This window comes from Archocentrus centrarchus, chromosome 17 (genome assembly GCF_007364275.1).
Source record: "Archocentrus centrarchus isolate MPI-CPG fArcCen1 chromosome 17, fArcCen1, whole genome shotgun sequence".
NCBI classification, from domain to species: domain Eukaryota; kingdom Metazoa; phylum Chordata; class Actinopteri; order Cichliformes; family Cichlidae; genus Archocentrus; species Archocentrus centrarchus.
Genome location: NC_044362.1, coordinates 20,294,127 through 20,311,063, shown reverse-complemented (window position 1 = coordinate 20,311,063; position 16,937 = coordinate 20,294,127). Strand labels below are relative to the sequence as shown.

Genomic DNA, 16,937 nt, shown 5'->3' with positions numbered 1-16,937 from the left:
CTGTATGAAAGAATGGGAGATTTTAAGTCATATATGCATAAACAAACCAAACCATGCACTAGACAAGCAGTAATGTAGCACTAAGGAACGCTCCTCAGTCAGGTTTGGTGTTCAGAAACACAGGAAAGTGATACCCAACGAAGCAATTAAGTATTAAAGCATTCAGATTAAACACTTCTTAAACAGCCAGAATGAATTCAAAGAATTCAACCAAACCTGACTAAAAAATATCAGAAAAATGCAAAAGAAGCACTGTATGCAACATTGCATCATTATTTTCATACCTTCTCAATCTTTAGTATTAGTAACAAGCAAAGACAGTCATTGCAGAGAGAAATGGGATATGTAACCTGCAGATTTTTATTCCAACCACAGATGAAACCAGGCGATTTAAGAGACTTAAGATGTTGTGAGCATTGAATTCATATGGTTTGTTTGGCTGGAATGAAAACCTATAATCTTTTTGTGGGTCAGTGGATTTTGGTTAGGTATATCTCACTTAAACTTGGTTATCTTGTTAGTTTGCTTGGTGCAGGTATGATATTGGAATTACCCAAGTCACAATTAATAAAATAATATGTGATTAATTTTTATCACATCTTAACTCTGGACATTATTTTTCATGCAGGTTGAGTGTTTCTTGGCTGGTCTCTGGAGGTGAAGCATCTTTTGGTTTATTGTAACCATAAACTAAACCGTTTATCAACAGTAAAGGCTTCTTGAGAGAGCTGCAGTAACTAACTAACTAACTAACTTATTTGACATGAGGGAACTGATTTAATGTCCAATTAGATCAATTCCCTACTGAAATGTCTCATGTCCATATAATGACACAGATCAAGACTTATTTTACAAAGAACTATGAACTCATCAATCTCTGAATATTTATTGCAGAGCCATAATGGTCCATAGTATGCACTTACCTTGTGTGATCTTGGCTGATACCATTTCAGTGATCTGAGAGGTGAGTTTCATGAGGAATTCCTCTGAACCTACTTCACCTAGGAAGGGTATTTTCCCCTCTTAAGAGTACACAAAAAGTAAAGAAAGCCATAAATATTTTAATATTTATTACTTACTATTTATCTTGTCAAAAATATAGCATTACTGTGCCAGAGTATTAGTTGATATATCTTACCTTTCCCTCTGCTAGCATCTTCCTCTGGAGGACTAACTGTAATCCCAAGAACCCTGCGTGGATTTCAGCGTTACATTTTATTCTCATGTATTTACATTAAATGTACTTACTACAGACATCTTTTTGTGTGCAATACATGGGTTTCAAAAAGAACTTACTCTGAGACTGCTGTCTCTTTCTTGGGTTGAGGAGCTAGAGAGAGCAGGGAGGAAGGGTGGGGAGTGGGGCAGGTGGTTGAAAAATGTATAAATACACTCAAACTCTAAGTCAAAATAAACTGTCCTGATAACTTTGTTCTTCTTACTCTCATCCACTTCCAGGTGAGCAGTGAAGATGGACTGTCCTGCTTTATTTGTTGCAATGCATGTGTAGGCACCAGTGTACTCTGTGCCCACGTCCATCAAGATGAGACTGTGCTGGCGCCCAGAGCTTGCTATTTTGTATCCCTTGGTGTCAGGCTTGATCCACAGAACATCCTCCAAAGATTCCTCCTTTAACCAGGAGACCGTGGGAGTAGGAGATCCTAAGAGAGAATAAGGGTGATTATGAAGACTGAATTAAATGCCGCATGACAGATAGCCAGAAACTAGGCTTTTTTCTTGTCTAGTAAATTGTACTAACAAACCTTCTACTTTCACAGACAGAGTGATACTTGTTCCTTGTTTCACCTTCCTATTGCTGAACCTCTCGATAAAGCGAGGTGGCACCAGGGGCTCCTTAGGATCTGTGAGAATAAAGTATGTAATATATTGAATATATTAAAATGCCTGTACTTTGCCCTGGTTTGCAGGATAAATGTTAAATTACCTTTTTTCTCTTGTGGCATAATCTCCCCTGGTCCTGTTGGGGGGAAAAAAAAAAAAAAGTCTTACAAATGTCGTATAACAGTATATCTCATCTTTTCATTTGAGCTATTGTATTTTCTATTCAGGCATTTGCATACGTACTCAATACTATCATTCTAGCAGAGGAGTAAGCAGATCCAGCTGCATTGCTGATATAGGCAGAATACTCCCCCATATCCTCTTTTTTAACCTCCATGATCTCCACGCCATGAACATCTCTCTCCGCTAACAAGCGAATTCTTTCCGAAGGTCGTAGAGGCTGGCCATCTTTGAACCAGTATATTCTGGGTTTGGGGAAACCTGCAAAACAATAGATATTTCAGAAACATATGTACAACGCTACTGGAAAATTGGGACAGATTAATAAGCTTACCCTTTACTTTAAGCTGCATCTTTGCAATAGGTGAACCTGGACAGACATGAACATCATGAAGCTCCTCCACAACCTGTGGTAGCTGATCATCTTCAGCTACAGACTCAAAGGTCTCAGTTTCCCTGTTTGAGGAGAGTGGAACACAGTAACTCCAGTATATCTATAACATTATGTGATGGCATCAATGTGTTTTGAAAACATTATAAAACATTTTTCATAATAAATTCACCTGGACACATATCCTTTGGCACTGACGTAGGAAGATGTCTCAGTGGCATCAGCAGCAGTGTCATAATCTGAGCTGCAAGACACTGATGGAGCAATTGACATACAGTATTATACAATGCTTAGGAAGAACAGGGACAGTAAGCATTCTGCTTTTGTAAGATGCTGACATATGGTTATATGATATATGGAAATTAGTTTCATGTTTCTTAAAAGCTAGCTGTAGGTTTCATTTGGAGAGTGGAGCAGTAAAACATATGGAAATAGTTAAAGTGTCTGTGTGAGTGCCAGGCAAAATAAAAAAGCCTTGCCTTCATATTAGGGGAGAGTGATCTGGTCAAAAGATCATATTACAACCCTTTAGGGTAAACCACAATTTTCCCCCCAGATTTAGTGGAACATATGTTATTACATAATGAGTTGTGGGATTTCCTCAATACAAAGCCATTCACTCACTTTAACTCAGGACTAAAGGGCCAACTCACATATTCTGCATCCTATTTTTGCTCTAATTTGATTTGATTTGAGTTGTCTTCTGTTTATAAAAACAAGTGATATCGCTATGTGTAGTGTGTCCAGTGAGTGTAATGGTCAGTTACACTATTATTTTATGTAAAGTAGAGAAGTTTGGACTGTTACTTATTTAATGATGTGGTCTGTGCAATTCTTCTGAAAAGCACATCATGCCAAATTAAGACTGTCTGCAATATAAAACCATTAAATTACACATCCCTACTTGCATCCCTTAACTGCTTAAGTTTGTACTGTTTAAACTCCTGCTGGGTATTCCCCAACTAGCCAGCAGTGGCTCCTGGAGGTCGCTGGCTCTTGCTGGGTGAAATGGGTTGCAATAAAATGCTACACCAAAAACCTCCTAGTGATTGAGAAAGTGCGACACAAATCGGAAAATGCAGAAGATTCGACTTCCAAGTAAAAATTGTACTTCAGAGCTGAAGCCAGCATGTTTCAAAAAGGCAAACCTTTTCCTCTGAAGGTAATTGTCCCCTGTTTTTTGGTTTCAGTTTTACTACAGTTTGGAGAGTATCTGGACAATGTCTGCAAACAGTTCCATGTAAATTATGAGTGGCAGCAGCCGTATGCTAGCAACCAAAGCAATCAGAAGGAGATGTTTACCAACCAGTTGGAGAATACACATTTTTTCCCTAGTGCCAAGTGCAAGAGTGTGTTTCTTATTGTTCACTTACTGTCAACCCTGAGCTCAGCTTTAGTGGATGCAATGCCACTGCTGTTTTCAGCTGTGCAGCGATACACCCCCATATCAGTGGGCAACACAGTGGTGATGATAAGTTGGTGGCAGCCCTCCTGATCTTCATTGATCATGTAATGGTCATTCTCCTCCAGCAGCTTGCCATCCTTATACCAGCGAACAGTTGGAGGTGGCTTGCCGATCACAACACAGTCAAAGCTGACTGGATAACCATCTGGAACATCCTGACTTTGTAACTCGGTTAAGAAGACCGGAGCAGCTGAGAAACAAGAGCAAACAGAAAGAAAAAAATCCCAGTCCTCACAGAGAAGCTATTCTTGATGTACTGCTCATTACTAAGTATACAAAATATGTGTAAGAAAGATATTTGATATTTATAATGTAGACTGTGTATGAACAACTGTACTGTGATCATTAACAGAGAACAACCTGCTTCTTACCTGGAGCTCCAGTCAATAAAGCAGGAGGCTGTCTATCTTGAGTGGGGGTCTGTGTACCATCTTGTATGTAGCCTATCTTTTTAATTCGCAGCTCCACTTTTGGAGGCCCTGCAGGTAAGATGGTAGTCTCCACAGGAACACCATGGACTGTAAACATTTCCTGAAACCTCTTAGAGGCAACTTCAGCCTCTGTCTGTGAATCAAAACGAATGTAGATATAATTGTCATCTTCACGGTAAGAGTGTGGATCAGGGGGACGCAAGTCTCCCTCATCTGCACTGACAAATGGTTCTTCCTCAACATCTGGTGGGAGACGTGTGCGCAACAGGCGCCGGAGGCGTCTGCTCGCCTGTCTCAGTGACTCATCCATCTCACTGCCTGAGGAGCTCTCGGGCTCACTGTCAGCACTGTAACCTACTGTAAGTGGCCGTCGGCCCGATGACTCTCTCACCATACCTACAGTCACCTTACCGCTGTGAGAAGCTACTCCAAATTTGTTGGTGGCTTCACATGTGTAAACCCCAGTGTCCTTGGTGGTGATTGCAGTAATGACCAGTGAGCATGTGCCATCATTGTAGATATCAATATGATGATGCTTGCCATCTGTCAGTGGTTCTCCATCTTTCAACCAGCGGACCTTATCGGGTTTACCCTCTGTCACACATTCCAGATGTATGGTGCCATTAGGTTCTTTGGTCTGGTCTTTGAAGGTTTCTTTAAAAACAGGACGCATGTCCTTGCGGGCTTTGTAGCCCTTGAAGGCAGCTTGAATCTTAACAGCAGCCTCTCTGAGCTCAGGGTCATCCTCTTTACTGATCTCCATGATGCTAGTCTCCTCCGTAGACACATGCTTTTCATGCGTTTGCTGAACTACAGTTGCTTTCACTTCTGTCTGCTGCACTGTCGTCTGTTCTGACATCTGGAAATGTGCAAAGAACCTCTCAGCAGCCAGAGTCTCTGCTTCATTTGTTGCTGTCTCAGCAGTCTTGCTGCTCTTTTTGAGGTAGGACACAAGTGTTGAACCCCCAGAAACAGACTCATCCTCAGAGCTGGTGCACAGGCTGGTTTCTATCTGCTTCTTAGATACAATGACCTGCTCCTTCTCTGCTGATTTGACTTCCACTTTCTCAGATGGTTGAAGCTGATTCTGCCCTAATTTGCTTTGCGCACTTTTGCCATCCTCCTCGGGTTGTTCAGAGATGGAGTCCAGAGTGGGCTCCCGACTCATACGTCGTTTCTTGGCCGATGCTTCCCACAGCTCATGGAGATCACCTTCTTCAGCAGCTTCAGGAGGAAGACTGGGCTGTCCCAGTACCTCAGTCTCTTCCTGTTTTGCATCTATACATACAACCACAATGGAGTTACTGTTAGGGTCCATACACCACCACCCCCGTTTAACTGGTACTTGATCCTAAGTGTTAACACTTATTCTAACTTCGCAAGATGGATAAAAATTTGACTTGAGGAGTGTGTATTAGGGTTATCCCCGTGAAAGATCTTGATGACCAGAGTGGTTGCAAATAGCTTACTAATTGATGTAATATCTACCTTTTGTTCCCCATGAATGCATTGAATCAGTATTATCACTATTCCTGGATTCATATCAAATTTAATCTGCCTCAATATAGTCTAACTTTGGCATATCTGCATATAACTGACACTTGAGACATAAATGTGTGCATGTATGGTCAGGTTATGGCAAAGGTCGCCCAACCCTTGAGTGAAGGGTTGTTCAATTACAACAGAGCTTGTGGCATGAATACAAAAGCATACAGTGGCTTACCTGGGCTAATCAGTGGCTGAGTAGGTGCTTCTGTGTTACAATTAAAAGAAAAAAATACAAATGATATTAATGTTTAAAAAACATCTAAATTCCTTGCTTTCTAGAACCATGTAATTGGCTAGAATGGTGCAATTATGTAAAGCTAGCTCTTACAGTCATGGCCGAAAATGGTGGCACCCCTGAAATTTTTACAGAAAATGAAGTATTTCTCCCAGAAAATTATTGCAATTACACATCATTTGTTATGCACATGTCTATTTCCTTTGTGTGTGTTGGAACAACACAAAAAACAGAAAAAAAAAGCCAAAATTCATATAATTCTACGCAAAAATCCAAAAATGGGCTGGACAAATTTACTGGCACCCTCAACTTAATATCTGGTTGGAAAAAATAACTGAAATCAACTGCTTCCTGTAACTGTCAACAAGATTCTTACACCTCTCAACTGGAATTTTGGACCACTTTTCTTTTTCAAACTGCTCCAGGTCTCTTATATTTGAAGGGTGCCTTCTCCCAACAGCAATTTTAAGATCTCTCCACAGGTGTTCAATGTAATTTAGAGCTGGACACATTGCTGGCCACTTCAGAACTCTCCAGCACTTTGTATCCATTTCTTTGTGCTTTTTGAAGTATGTTTGGGGTCATTGTCCTGCTGGAAGACCCATGACCTTGGACACAAACCCAGCTTTCTGACACTGGGCCCTATATTGTGATCCAAAATCCTTTGGTAATCTTCAGATTTCATGATGCCTTGCACACAGTCAAGGAATCCATTGTCAAAGGCAGCAGAAAAACCCCAAAACATCTTTGAACCTCCACCATATTTGACTCTAGATACTGTGTTCTTTTCTTTGTAGGCCTCGTTCTGTTTTCCATAAACAGCAGAAAGATGTCCTTTACCAGAAAGCTCTATCTTGGTCTCATCTGTCCACAAGACATTGTACCAGAAGGATTTTGGCTTACTCATGTACATTTTGGCAAACTGCAGTCTAGCTTTTTTATGTCTCTTTGTCAGAAGTGGGGTCCTCCTGGGTCTCCTGCCATAGCGTTTCCTTTCATTCAAATTTCAATGGATAGTTCAGGCTGACACTGATGATGATGATGAACTTGATTGGGGCTGCTTATTCACCATCCGGACTATCCTGCGTTGCAACCTTTCATCAATTTTTCTCTTCCGTCCACATCCAGGAAGATTAGCTACAGTGCCATGGGCTGTAAAATTCTTGAACAAAGGAATATCAAGATCTCTGGAGATGGATTTGTAACCTTGAGATTGTTTATATTTTTCCACAATTTTGGTTCTCAAGTCCTCAGACAGTTCTCTTCTCTTTCTGTTCTCCATATTTAGTGTGGCACACACAGACACACAATGCAAAGATTCTCTCCGTTTTATCTGGTTTCAGCTGTGAATTTTTATATTGCCCGCACCTGTTACTTGCCACAGCTGAGTTTAAACAAGCATCAAATGCTTGAAACAAAGTTTTTTTACCCACAATTTTGAAAAGGTGCCAACAATTCTGTCCAGCCCATTTTTGAAGTTTAGCATGAAATTATATGGATTTTGGCTTTTTTTCCTTCTTTTTTGTGTGTTTTTCCAATACACACAAAGGAAATAAACATGTGCATAACAAAACATGTGTGATTGCAATAATTTTCTGGGATGCCAACATTTTCAGCCATGACTGTATATCTCCATGTCATGTAACACATTAACAATAAATGCAATAATACGCAAAATGCCACAGAAAAAAACTGATACACTGTTGCATTAAGGAAAGTATTTCACTCACCAAGCTGAACAGTCTGAGGCAGCTCGACAGGCTCCCCTATCCCTGCTCTGTTGATGGCCGCCACTCTAAACCTGTAGCCACTCCCTGTCATGAGATTTTCAACCACAAATTCTGTGTTACGCACAGGCTCAGAGTGACATGGAAGCCAGAGGGCACTGTCTACCAGTCGCATCTCCACTCTGTAGCCCAGAATGGGACTTCCTCCATCATGTAAAGGTGTGAACCAAGAGAGGGTGACAGATTTTTTAGTCTTACTGAGGACCTCTGGGTCCTCTGGAGGATCAGGTACAGCTATCAGGAAGGAACAAAAGAAAACAACCATTAGATGCTTTTATACTAATTAAGAACTAAATACACAACAATATTAAGCTATTACTGCTCTCTCCAGATGTTTTTTTTCCCCCAAACATTTCTTTAGTCATTGTTTTGAAGATAACAACACTGAACAAGGAACATACAAATAGGCACTCCTGTACAGAAGTAAGTTCAGGTCTTCCTTCCACCCATCTTTCAATATTATTCTTCAGGAAGTTATGGAAGGTGTTCCAGATGCCCCAGAACTTTTCAAGTTTTTTTTTTTTTTTTTTTTTTATGTAGCTTATCTTTTCTAAACCAGGAGGATACGTTATTTCGTTAAGCTACTGTAAATTTGAACAGGTTGTTTGCTTCTTCCAAGTGCAAGCTATACACTGTTTGGCTTCTAAAAAGCAGAAGTTGAGTAAAGACCTGAGATTACAAATTCATCTGGGTAAATATCTAATGGGCATAATTTAGGATTAAGAGGAACCTCTTCCTCAGAAATTTGGCTACATATATCCTGCACCCTTTTCCAAAAAGAGAGTATCAGAGGGCATTCCCACATACACTGCAATCGAGATCCTTTATCCATTTACATTGCAGTAATTTATTATATGTATTTTTAATTTGTTTTTGAACTAAAGAGCATGACTGGGATCATTATTACTCGTGTAAATCATATTTTAAGTCTGTTCTCCTTGCCTGTAGTATTTTATGGAATTGCACCTACTAGGAAATAGGTTGTATAAGAGAGACGCCAGCCCTCTAGAGTGTAAATATAAAGCTTCACAGTTGGAGGTATTAAAAAAAAAGCTTAATGGTATGTCATACTTGGTCCAAAGTTCTTCAAAAGACAAACAGTTTTTGTCATTATAGAGATCGGACATTTTAGCTATACCCTAAAATCTCCAAGATTTAAATCCTGGGTCCACTCTGCCTGGCCAAAACTCCAAAATTGAAAACTAGGATACTTCTGTAGTCCAAGTACACATCAGTGTTTTAGCAGACCAAGAAGGGGTTTTTAGTCTTTCTGATTGTTTTTTTTATCTTACCTATATATACTGTAGGTTTAAAGGGATACTTCTTAATATTTCTATAGACTTGACAAATGGATTACACAACTGGAATACATAAATATGTAGAGATATTCTACTAACTTAAAGAGCCATGGTTACAAGAGTGCATTTATGATTTTTCATTTAGGAGAACTGTAACAACTGCAATCTAAAAACAAAAAATCAGAAAACTCAAAGATTTTTTTTTTTTTTTTAACTGTAATTACAACAAGCTAAAAGCAATCTTAGCAGTGCTGTCCATCAAACACTTACTGATGATGGTGAGCTTGGCCAGAGAGATAGCATCTCTAGCAGCAAATGTAATTTCCTGCTGGGGCAAAAGAGGCGCCTGTCTCAGGACAAGGCGGTAAGAACGACCATCAGCCCTCATAGCCCAGAGATCACTGGGTTTAAGCTCAACTCCATTAGCATACCAGGCCACTTCTGCCACAGGGACAGGCTCAGTGAGCTCAACGCAAAACTCAACTTTCTCTCCCACTGCAGCCACTCTGTCCTCCAAACCCTTCACAATGTCCAGCTGCCAACCTTATATGGGAAAAATCCACATAAATTCCATGTAAAATTTCTTAATTCACAATTGACTAAACTTAAGAGTATAATACTACCACAGCTTCACAGTCTTATGGTCTTGATTTTGATGACTTACCTTTAACAGTGAGCTGGGCAGATGTGGAAGCTGTTCCAGCTCTGAAAGTCACCGTGCAGCTGTCTTTAACACGCAGCTCTTTCAGCAGGAGCAGATGGCGACGGCCACTCTCGAATGATACAACCTCAGCATTAGGGGATTCTTTCAGTGGTTTCCCATCCAGGAGCCACTGACAGTCTTTGTTCTCAGGGCGAGACAGGGCACACTCAAACAGCGCTTCGCCGCCATCAAAGGTTTCCATATTCTCCAGACCCTGAACAATGTTAATAGGCTTGGCTGTAGAAAGCAAATGAAGAAACAAAGGCAACTTCATTAAAATAGATTTTTTTTAAAAATGCAATTCTCAAAGCCAAAAGTTAAATATTTAAGTCTTTGTCAACAAAGGGCACAAATGTTGTGACAATCAGTAAGTTTTTTTTTTTTTTTTGAGCTAAAGACGTTTTTGTGGGAAGAAGCAGAGTAGACCCCCTAAAGCCTGGTGATCTTTCCATGTGGAGGGAAGCTCACCTTCCACATGAAGTGAAGCGACCACGCAGGTCCCCTCTGCCTCACAGGAGTACGCGCCCCTGTCCTCAGCGGACACACGGCTAATGTACAAGCGAGCAACATTCCAGTCCTGCTCCACTACCACCCTTAGGCCATCAGACTGCAAAGGTTGCCCATCTTTCTTCCAACGAGCTTTCACCGGCCTTGAGTATTGGCAGATGAACTCGGCCGGTTGGTTTTCAACCACCCAAAGGTCCTCCATCTCGCTCACCACTTCAACTGTGGGATCTGAGGTTGGGGGGTCAGGGCATCATAAGATCAGATCCTGGCCATGAGATGTAAGGATAGAAGCAGGCCATGCCGACTGACATAAGGGCTTTGTAACCCCCCCAAAACCATATCTGAGTGTAAATATGTGAATGGCATTATTTTGGTATTGTTGACTGTAATGTCCTAACATTATGTGTGTTTGTTGTTGTTTTATTTAATGTGTATTTTTATTTGTCCAATGCTCTCAGGGGGTGAAAAAGTCCAACAGTCAAAGGTTTACAACCAAGGGCCAAGACTTACTGGCAGCTAACAGAGGAGAAGGGAGTGATACGTGGATAGAGATGCCAAACTCAAGGTAGATATACAAGAGTTAGACATTTTAATGCTGGAAGGTTAGAAGAAGGGTTTGGTAGGATGGGACAGTGGAGATGAATGGAGCATGACTATTTGAGCAGCCGGCCTGTATGGATGGGTGGAGCAGCACTTTCTTTACCAAGCATTTCACTATAGTATGATTGGTTTTTTTGCTGAATCCAAACACCAAATGAGAAAGGCTCATTATTTATTTTACCAGAGGATACTTACAGTTAGGGCTGCACAGTTAACCATATAATAATCACGATCATGCTTTTGACACTTTAAGAGTGCCAAGCTTAAAATAAATCAAGAAATCCCAGATTGATGATGCTTGTTTTCAGCATTCTTGTATTAATTGGTCTTCCTTTCCCTGTTGTTGAAGGCACAGTTTAAAGAAACTGCTCACAATTTTATTATATATTATAGTTGTTTGGCTACAGATACATTTGTAGTCAGAATATGTCATATACTGTATAGATAAGAGGGTAAATAAGTCTTAAACAAGCAACCTTAAATTCACCATCAAAAAAAAAAAAAACATCAGCAAAATGTTAGAGCAGCAGCATTAAACACAGGATGTCACAGGATGTGGACCAGAAACACCTCCCAACTTAGCCAACAGGACAGTTAGCCTAAAAGGTAGGCTGACAAAGCCATCAGGGAATGATGATAAAGACTACAGTAATGAAGTTAAAAGTGCTCATCACCTGAGCCAAGCAAGTTTTAGTACAGAGCTTCACTCTAAATCAGTCATTTTGGGTCCTGTCTTGGACAAAGCTCAAAGGGAGTTCTGCCTACTGCAGCTTAAAGGTGAACAACATAAAACTGTTAAGTAATGTTTCATGTACTGAATGTTTTATATTAATAGCAGTTTGACAGAAGTCTAATACATTTTATAATACACATTATAATACAAGTATTATAATTATTTTTGCACTCTATTTTTTATCAGTTATATTAAAGTGTAGCAGAAGTTCTTGATTGTTTGCTAATATTTACAGGTAGCTGTCAGTGTCCCAAGAATCAAAAACACTTTAGCAAGTATTAATATGTCTGTCTGTGAATGACTTGGTCAGCCTTGCAAGATGCAGTCACAACACTTTACAGGTCTGTAGGTCCAACGCTTGACTATAAAAAACTCCTGTAAAAATGTAGTCATGATTACTGAGCAGCCTGCTTATTGGTCAGAACATAGATGTGCTGACAGAGCCTGGCTCTGCCAAAGGTTTCTTCCTATTAAAGGGGTGTTTTTCCTTCCCACTGTCACCAAGTGCTTGCTCATAGGGGGTCATCTGATTGTTGGGGATTCTCTCTATTATTGCATGGTCTTTACCTTACAATATAAAGAACCTTGAGGCAACTGTTATTGTGATTTGGTGCTATATAAATAAAATTGAATTGAATTGAACAGGTGTGGGGGCTGGTGTGATCTCACTGGAAGTTGGTCTCTAATTGTACTTTTTACTATTGTGTAAACATATGAATTTTTTTAAGAATGCAAATTAATTTATGTCTCAAGTGTAATGATGCAACAGAAAGTACTATTAAAGATATAACAGTTACTGTAGTCCACAAAATGAGTCAGTGCTTCTGATTGTGATCATAAAAGTGAGAAACATAACCGTGATTATTATTTCTTATTATTTCAGCAGCCCTATGTACAAAAGAAGAGCACCATTTTTTAATACTAGCTCATTTAGCCAAAAAGGTTAATAAAAATTACTGTGGTGCTGCACCCAGTTGTATATTTGGATTATATTAAAGCATATTGCATAAAACATGACTTATTATTCTTAATGAAATGCAAACTGCTCCTATTCATGCATGCTGGCATATTAATATCCCAAATAGCTACAATCAACCTATTTACACACTTCAAACTTCAAATGGAACCCTGCAGTAAAATCATATATACTCATATTCTTCAGAAAGAATTGCACACTCTTTTTTTTGGTAAATGCTACTCATAAATAAAAAAGCAAGAATATCTTAGTTTCCTGTTCCTATTCAAAGTAATAAGAAATATAGCAGTTGCAAAACTGTCAACTGTAGTGAGTGTAATCTATAAATAGGTTTAAAACAAGATTTTAGATGTAGAATTTAAACACTGCAGGGTCCTTAAGAGACTGCTTATCTCACTCTGCATTTTTTAAGATACCTTTGACCAAGAGCTTGGCTGTTGATGTTAAACTGCCAGCTTTGAAGGTGACAGTGCCAGAGTCATCTGTGGCCAGGTTCTTTAAGGTGAGTGTGTGGATGTGGCTCTGGGCCAGCCCTATCTCGCTAAAGGGGCTGTTCTCTAGCAAGGTGCCATCCAGCCACCACTGCACCTTGCCATGGGCCCTACCAGACAGCTGGCAGGAGAAAGTTGCCCATTCACCAACAAAAACATCAGTGGACTTAAGACCAGAAACAAAGAAGACTTCTTTTGCTGTTGAAAGGAAAATATGAAGAAGCTGAGCCTTAAATGTACTTAATATCAGCATGATGCCAACTCTAAAAAAATAAATTAAATAAAATAAAGCAAGACAGACATAATTTTCACAATTAAGAAAAAAAACGCAGCAGTAGTGAATGGGAGGCTACCTTGCACTACCAAAGAACCTGTTGTGAGCTGGTCTCCTGTATCGCAGGTGTAGTACCCACTGTCTTCAGGCTCCAGATTCCATATACAGAGTTCTTGGATACACCCTGACTGCCTCATCTTATACTTTGTGCCATGCTGGAGGACTATTCCTCCTTTCCTCCACTCAACACGAACACCTGGCTTAGAAAGCTCACAGTGCAGAGTAATATCATCACCCTCTATGGCATCCTGGTTCTTGAGCTCTTCCTGGAAGAACACTGGGGCACCTGGTGAAAGTTTAGAATGGGAAAGGTTGATATAAGATATTGAGATGGCGAGTTTGATGTCAGATAGCTGAGATAGTGAGAGAAACATCTGTGAAGACTTCAGACAAAAGCTGTGCTGTGATGCTAGACTGGGCTTGTGGTTGAAGGAGGTGGACGTTCAAGAACATTTTAGCTGTCCATCCAACAGGAAAAGATTGCTTTTACCTTCCACGGTCAGCGTGACATCACACTGTGCATCCCCAGTGTCACAGGTGTACGTTCCTGAGTCCTCAGGCACCAAGTTGTGGATATAAAGCTGATAAAATGCTGCATTCTTCCTCAGGTCATACTTGAGACCTGGTTGGAGGGCCACATTGTTTTTGATCCAGGTAACCGTGCCATTGGGATCAGAGATGGTGCAGGCCAGAGTGACAGTTTCACCTTCTAATGCAACAGTGTTGTGTGGCTTCTCTAATATTAGCACTGCAAATAAATGAAAAGTAGCATTTTATATGCAGTCTTTTCCCTTCCACACTGGCAGTAATTATTTTATCAACTACATTCTCCATTCTTGAAGGCATGCACTGATTTCTGTACACGATTTACTTATATTTTACACAGAATAACATGACAGTTTAAAAGAAACTAGAATTACTGCTTTGTGTTTGTATGCCTCTGCCAAGCAGTCAAGTTATACTTTATTATAAATATTATGATGTCAGAGTGATGTTTTTAATGTAAGACGCTTTCCCATTTCATCCTACCTGTGATTTAACTAAAGGTTTCCATATGAATTTTTGAGTTACGACCAAAAAGAAAAGAAACTATGTTGCTAGAGTGATGATGATGATGGTGATGATGACAAAGATGCCAGTGGATTTTCATTTGAAAAAACAAATGTTTGTTTTTTGATGACGATGGCTCCAAGGATTAAAAATCTCAAATGACCATCGCATCTGCTTTACCTTTGGGTTTCTCCTCCACCAGAAGACAGGCCACACTCTTCTCTTCTCCCACTACGAAGGCAACATCTCCTGATTCATCCGTGGTTACCATCTTGAGGACCAAACGGTGCACTCTGCCTTTAACGCTCATTTGATTCAGATCATTATTTTGAAGCAGGTTGTCTGAAAGCCACCATTCCCCATTAGTGACACCAGAGTGTGATAGCTCAACCTCAAAGACGGCATCTTGCCCAGTGGCCACAGTAATGTCGCAGAGTTCTCGAATGATTCGCACATGCTCTGAGGGTGAATAGGATGATGAGAGATCAGAGATCAGTTCGGTGCAGAGCTTCCAGACAATATCGCTATGAGGGTGTAACCTTACTTAACACTTCATTCCCAGATTTCATGAACATGGATGCAGCGGCATTTTTTTTAACACCCTAGAGCTACCAGGATAATTATCAACAATCTGTCATAGTTCCACATACAAACAAATAAAATCAGATAAATTCCAGTAAAGCAGTAAAGTTTAAATTTTATTGCAACTAGGACATCGGACTCTCTAAGTTTGTAACTTGTGAATCCAAGAGGATTAGTTGCAAGTAGAGGTTCCCCCTTTTTCCAGTACTTGATAATGGGATGAATATGAAATGAACTTCAGGAAGGATGAAGACAAGAGAGAAGATGAGAGACACAGACAGATGATAGATGAAGATGTGCTCCGTTACCTTTCAGAGTCAGGGCAGCAGTGCTTTTCTGGTCTCCTGTATCACAGGTATATTCTCCACTATCCTCCATGATCAGCTTGTGTATGATCAGGATGTGAGTGGTTGCTCTTTGCTCCATGGTGTATTTCTCTCCCTGTGTGAGAGCAGTTGAGCCCTTCCACCAGGTCACCTTGCAATCAGGACTGGATGTCTCACAGGACAGAGAGGCTTCACCTCCTTCTTTGGCTTCCTGACTTTTCAGCTCCTTCTTGAATACTACAGGTGCAGCTGCCAGAAAGACCAATTTAATTACGTTGAAAGACTTCATAACTTTCAGAAGTGAACACAGATACCACAAACACACTGTAATCCATGGCGAGATTGGACAGTACTTCCACCTAAACACCTAAAATCAGCCCAAGTAAAACTAATCAGAAAAAAACCCTCAATAATCAGCTCATGAACAAGTTACCTGTTTATTTATAATATAACAGAATGTGGGAAATAATAAAATATCTGGCTTTTACTTAATGGTACTTATTTTTTTGTCTATGAGCAGCATAAAAAGATTAACTATACAAATTCACATTTCAAATCCTTTACTGAAGAGAAGGCGATATATGCCTGGTAGGAAGTAAAGAGAAGGAAGTTATTCAGAGAGTCATTTGAGGGATGTTGCAATAAATAACATTATGCATGTCTGAAATCCCTCAACCAGGCATCCCCAAACAAGAACACATTGTAATAAGCAGTAAGTCAAAGACTCAACATTTCCAGTTGAGTCTTTGACTTACTTGAGTTTCTTCCAGTTGAAGAAAAGTGAATCAACAGTAATGACAGCATTCAGCGCTGTATAAATACTAAAATGAAAAATAAAGAGAGTATTAGAGAGAGTATTAGTTCCAAGTTCAATAGAAAGTATGGCAAACATGCATGTACTTTAGAAATATGAATAGAATGGAAAGTGAGAATTTTCTCCAAATACTATAGTGAGATGAAAGGATAACAAGTCAGTAAGTGAAGATATAGTTAAAATAAAAGAACATCATGAAATCCCACGAATCAAAATTTTGTTGTTTTTGAGAACCTTTGAAAACATGGAGGCAGCGCGTCCGACAACAAGAAGACAGAGAAGAAATGAGCAGAAGAATTCCCAAAGTTACTGTGGAAGCAAACTGGCAAAACTCCCAAGAAATACAATGCCTGCTAATTCCCTTACCTCTGACTGTCAGAGAAGCTGTGGAAGTGTGGTTTCCCACAGTGAAAGTTACTGTCCCTGAATCAGCTGTAGTGGCACCTCTGAGTGTGAGGCTGTGCAGCCGACCCTCAGCCTTGATCAGGTTCATTTCATTATTCTGCAGAGGGACATCCTGGAGTTTCCACAGGGCCAGGGGTGCCTCGTCATGAGAAACCAGACACTCAAAGCGGACATCTTCACCCTCATATACAACGCAGCTCTCCAAGAATTTCAGTATTTTAACCTCGACCTCTGTTTGA

At 40.0% G+C, this 16,937-nt stretch overlaps 1 protein-coding gene across 1 annotated transcript in view; it reads right to left on the bottom strand.

Moving 5' to 3' along the window:
• The window catches only part of obscnb (obscurin, cytoskeletal calmodulin and titin-interacting RhoGEF b), a 64,454-nt gene that overhangs the window by 7,549 nt on the left and 39,968 nt on the right, over positions 1 to 16,937 (bottom strand). Inside the window, 22 exon segments of the mRNA XM_030752564.1 lie at positions 924 to 1,022; positions 1,139 to 1,191; positions 1,297 to 1,330; positions 1,443 to 1,661; positions 1,764 to 1,862; positions 1,946 to 1,978; positions 2,086 to 2,283; positions 2,357 to 2,478; positions 2,586 to 2,667; positions 3,787 to 4,068; positions 4,250 to 5,587; positions 6,033 to 6,062; positions 7,823 to 8,113; positions 9,448 to 9,720; positions 9,842 to 10,117; positions 10,349 to 10,615; positions 13,113 to 13,385; positions 13,541 to 13,807; positions 14,012 to 14,269; positions 14,752 to 15,030; positions 15,462 to 15,728; positions 16,660 to 16,929. Coding sequence (XP_030608424.1) covers positions 924 to 1,022; positions 1,139 to 1,191; positions 1,297 to 1,330; positions 1,443 to 1,661; positions 1,764 to 1,862; positions 1,946 to 1,978; positions 2,086 to 2,283; positions 2,357 to 2,478; positions 2,586 to 2,667; positions 3,787 to 4,068; positions 4,250 to 5,587; positions 6,033 to 6,062; positions 7,823 to 8,113; positions 9,448 to 9,720; positions 9,842 to 10,117; positions 10,349 to 10,615; positions 13,113 to 13,385; positions 13,541 to 13,807; positions 14,012 to 14,269; positions 14,752 to 15,030; positions 15,462 to 15,728; positions 16,660 to 16,929 — 5,310 coding nt within the window.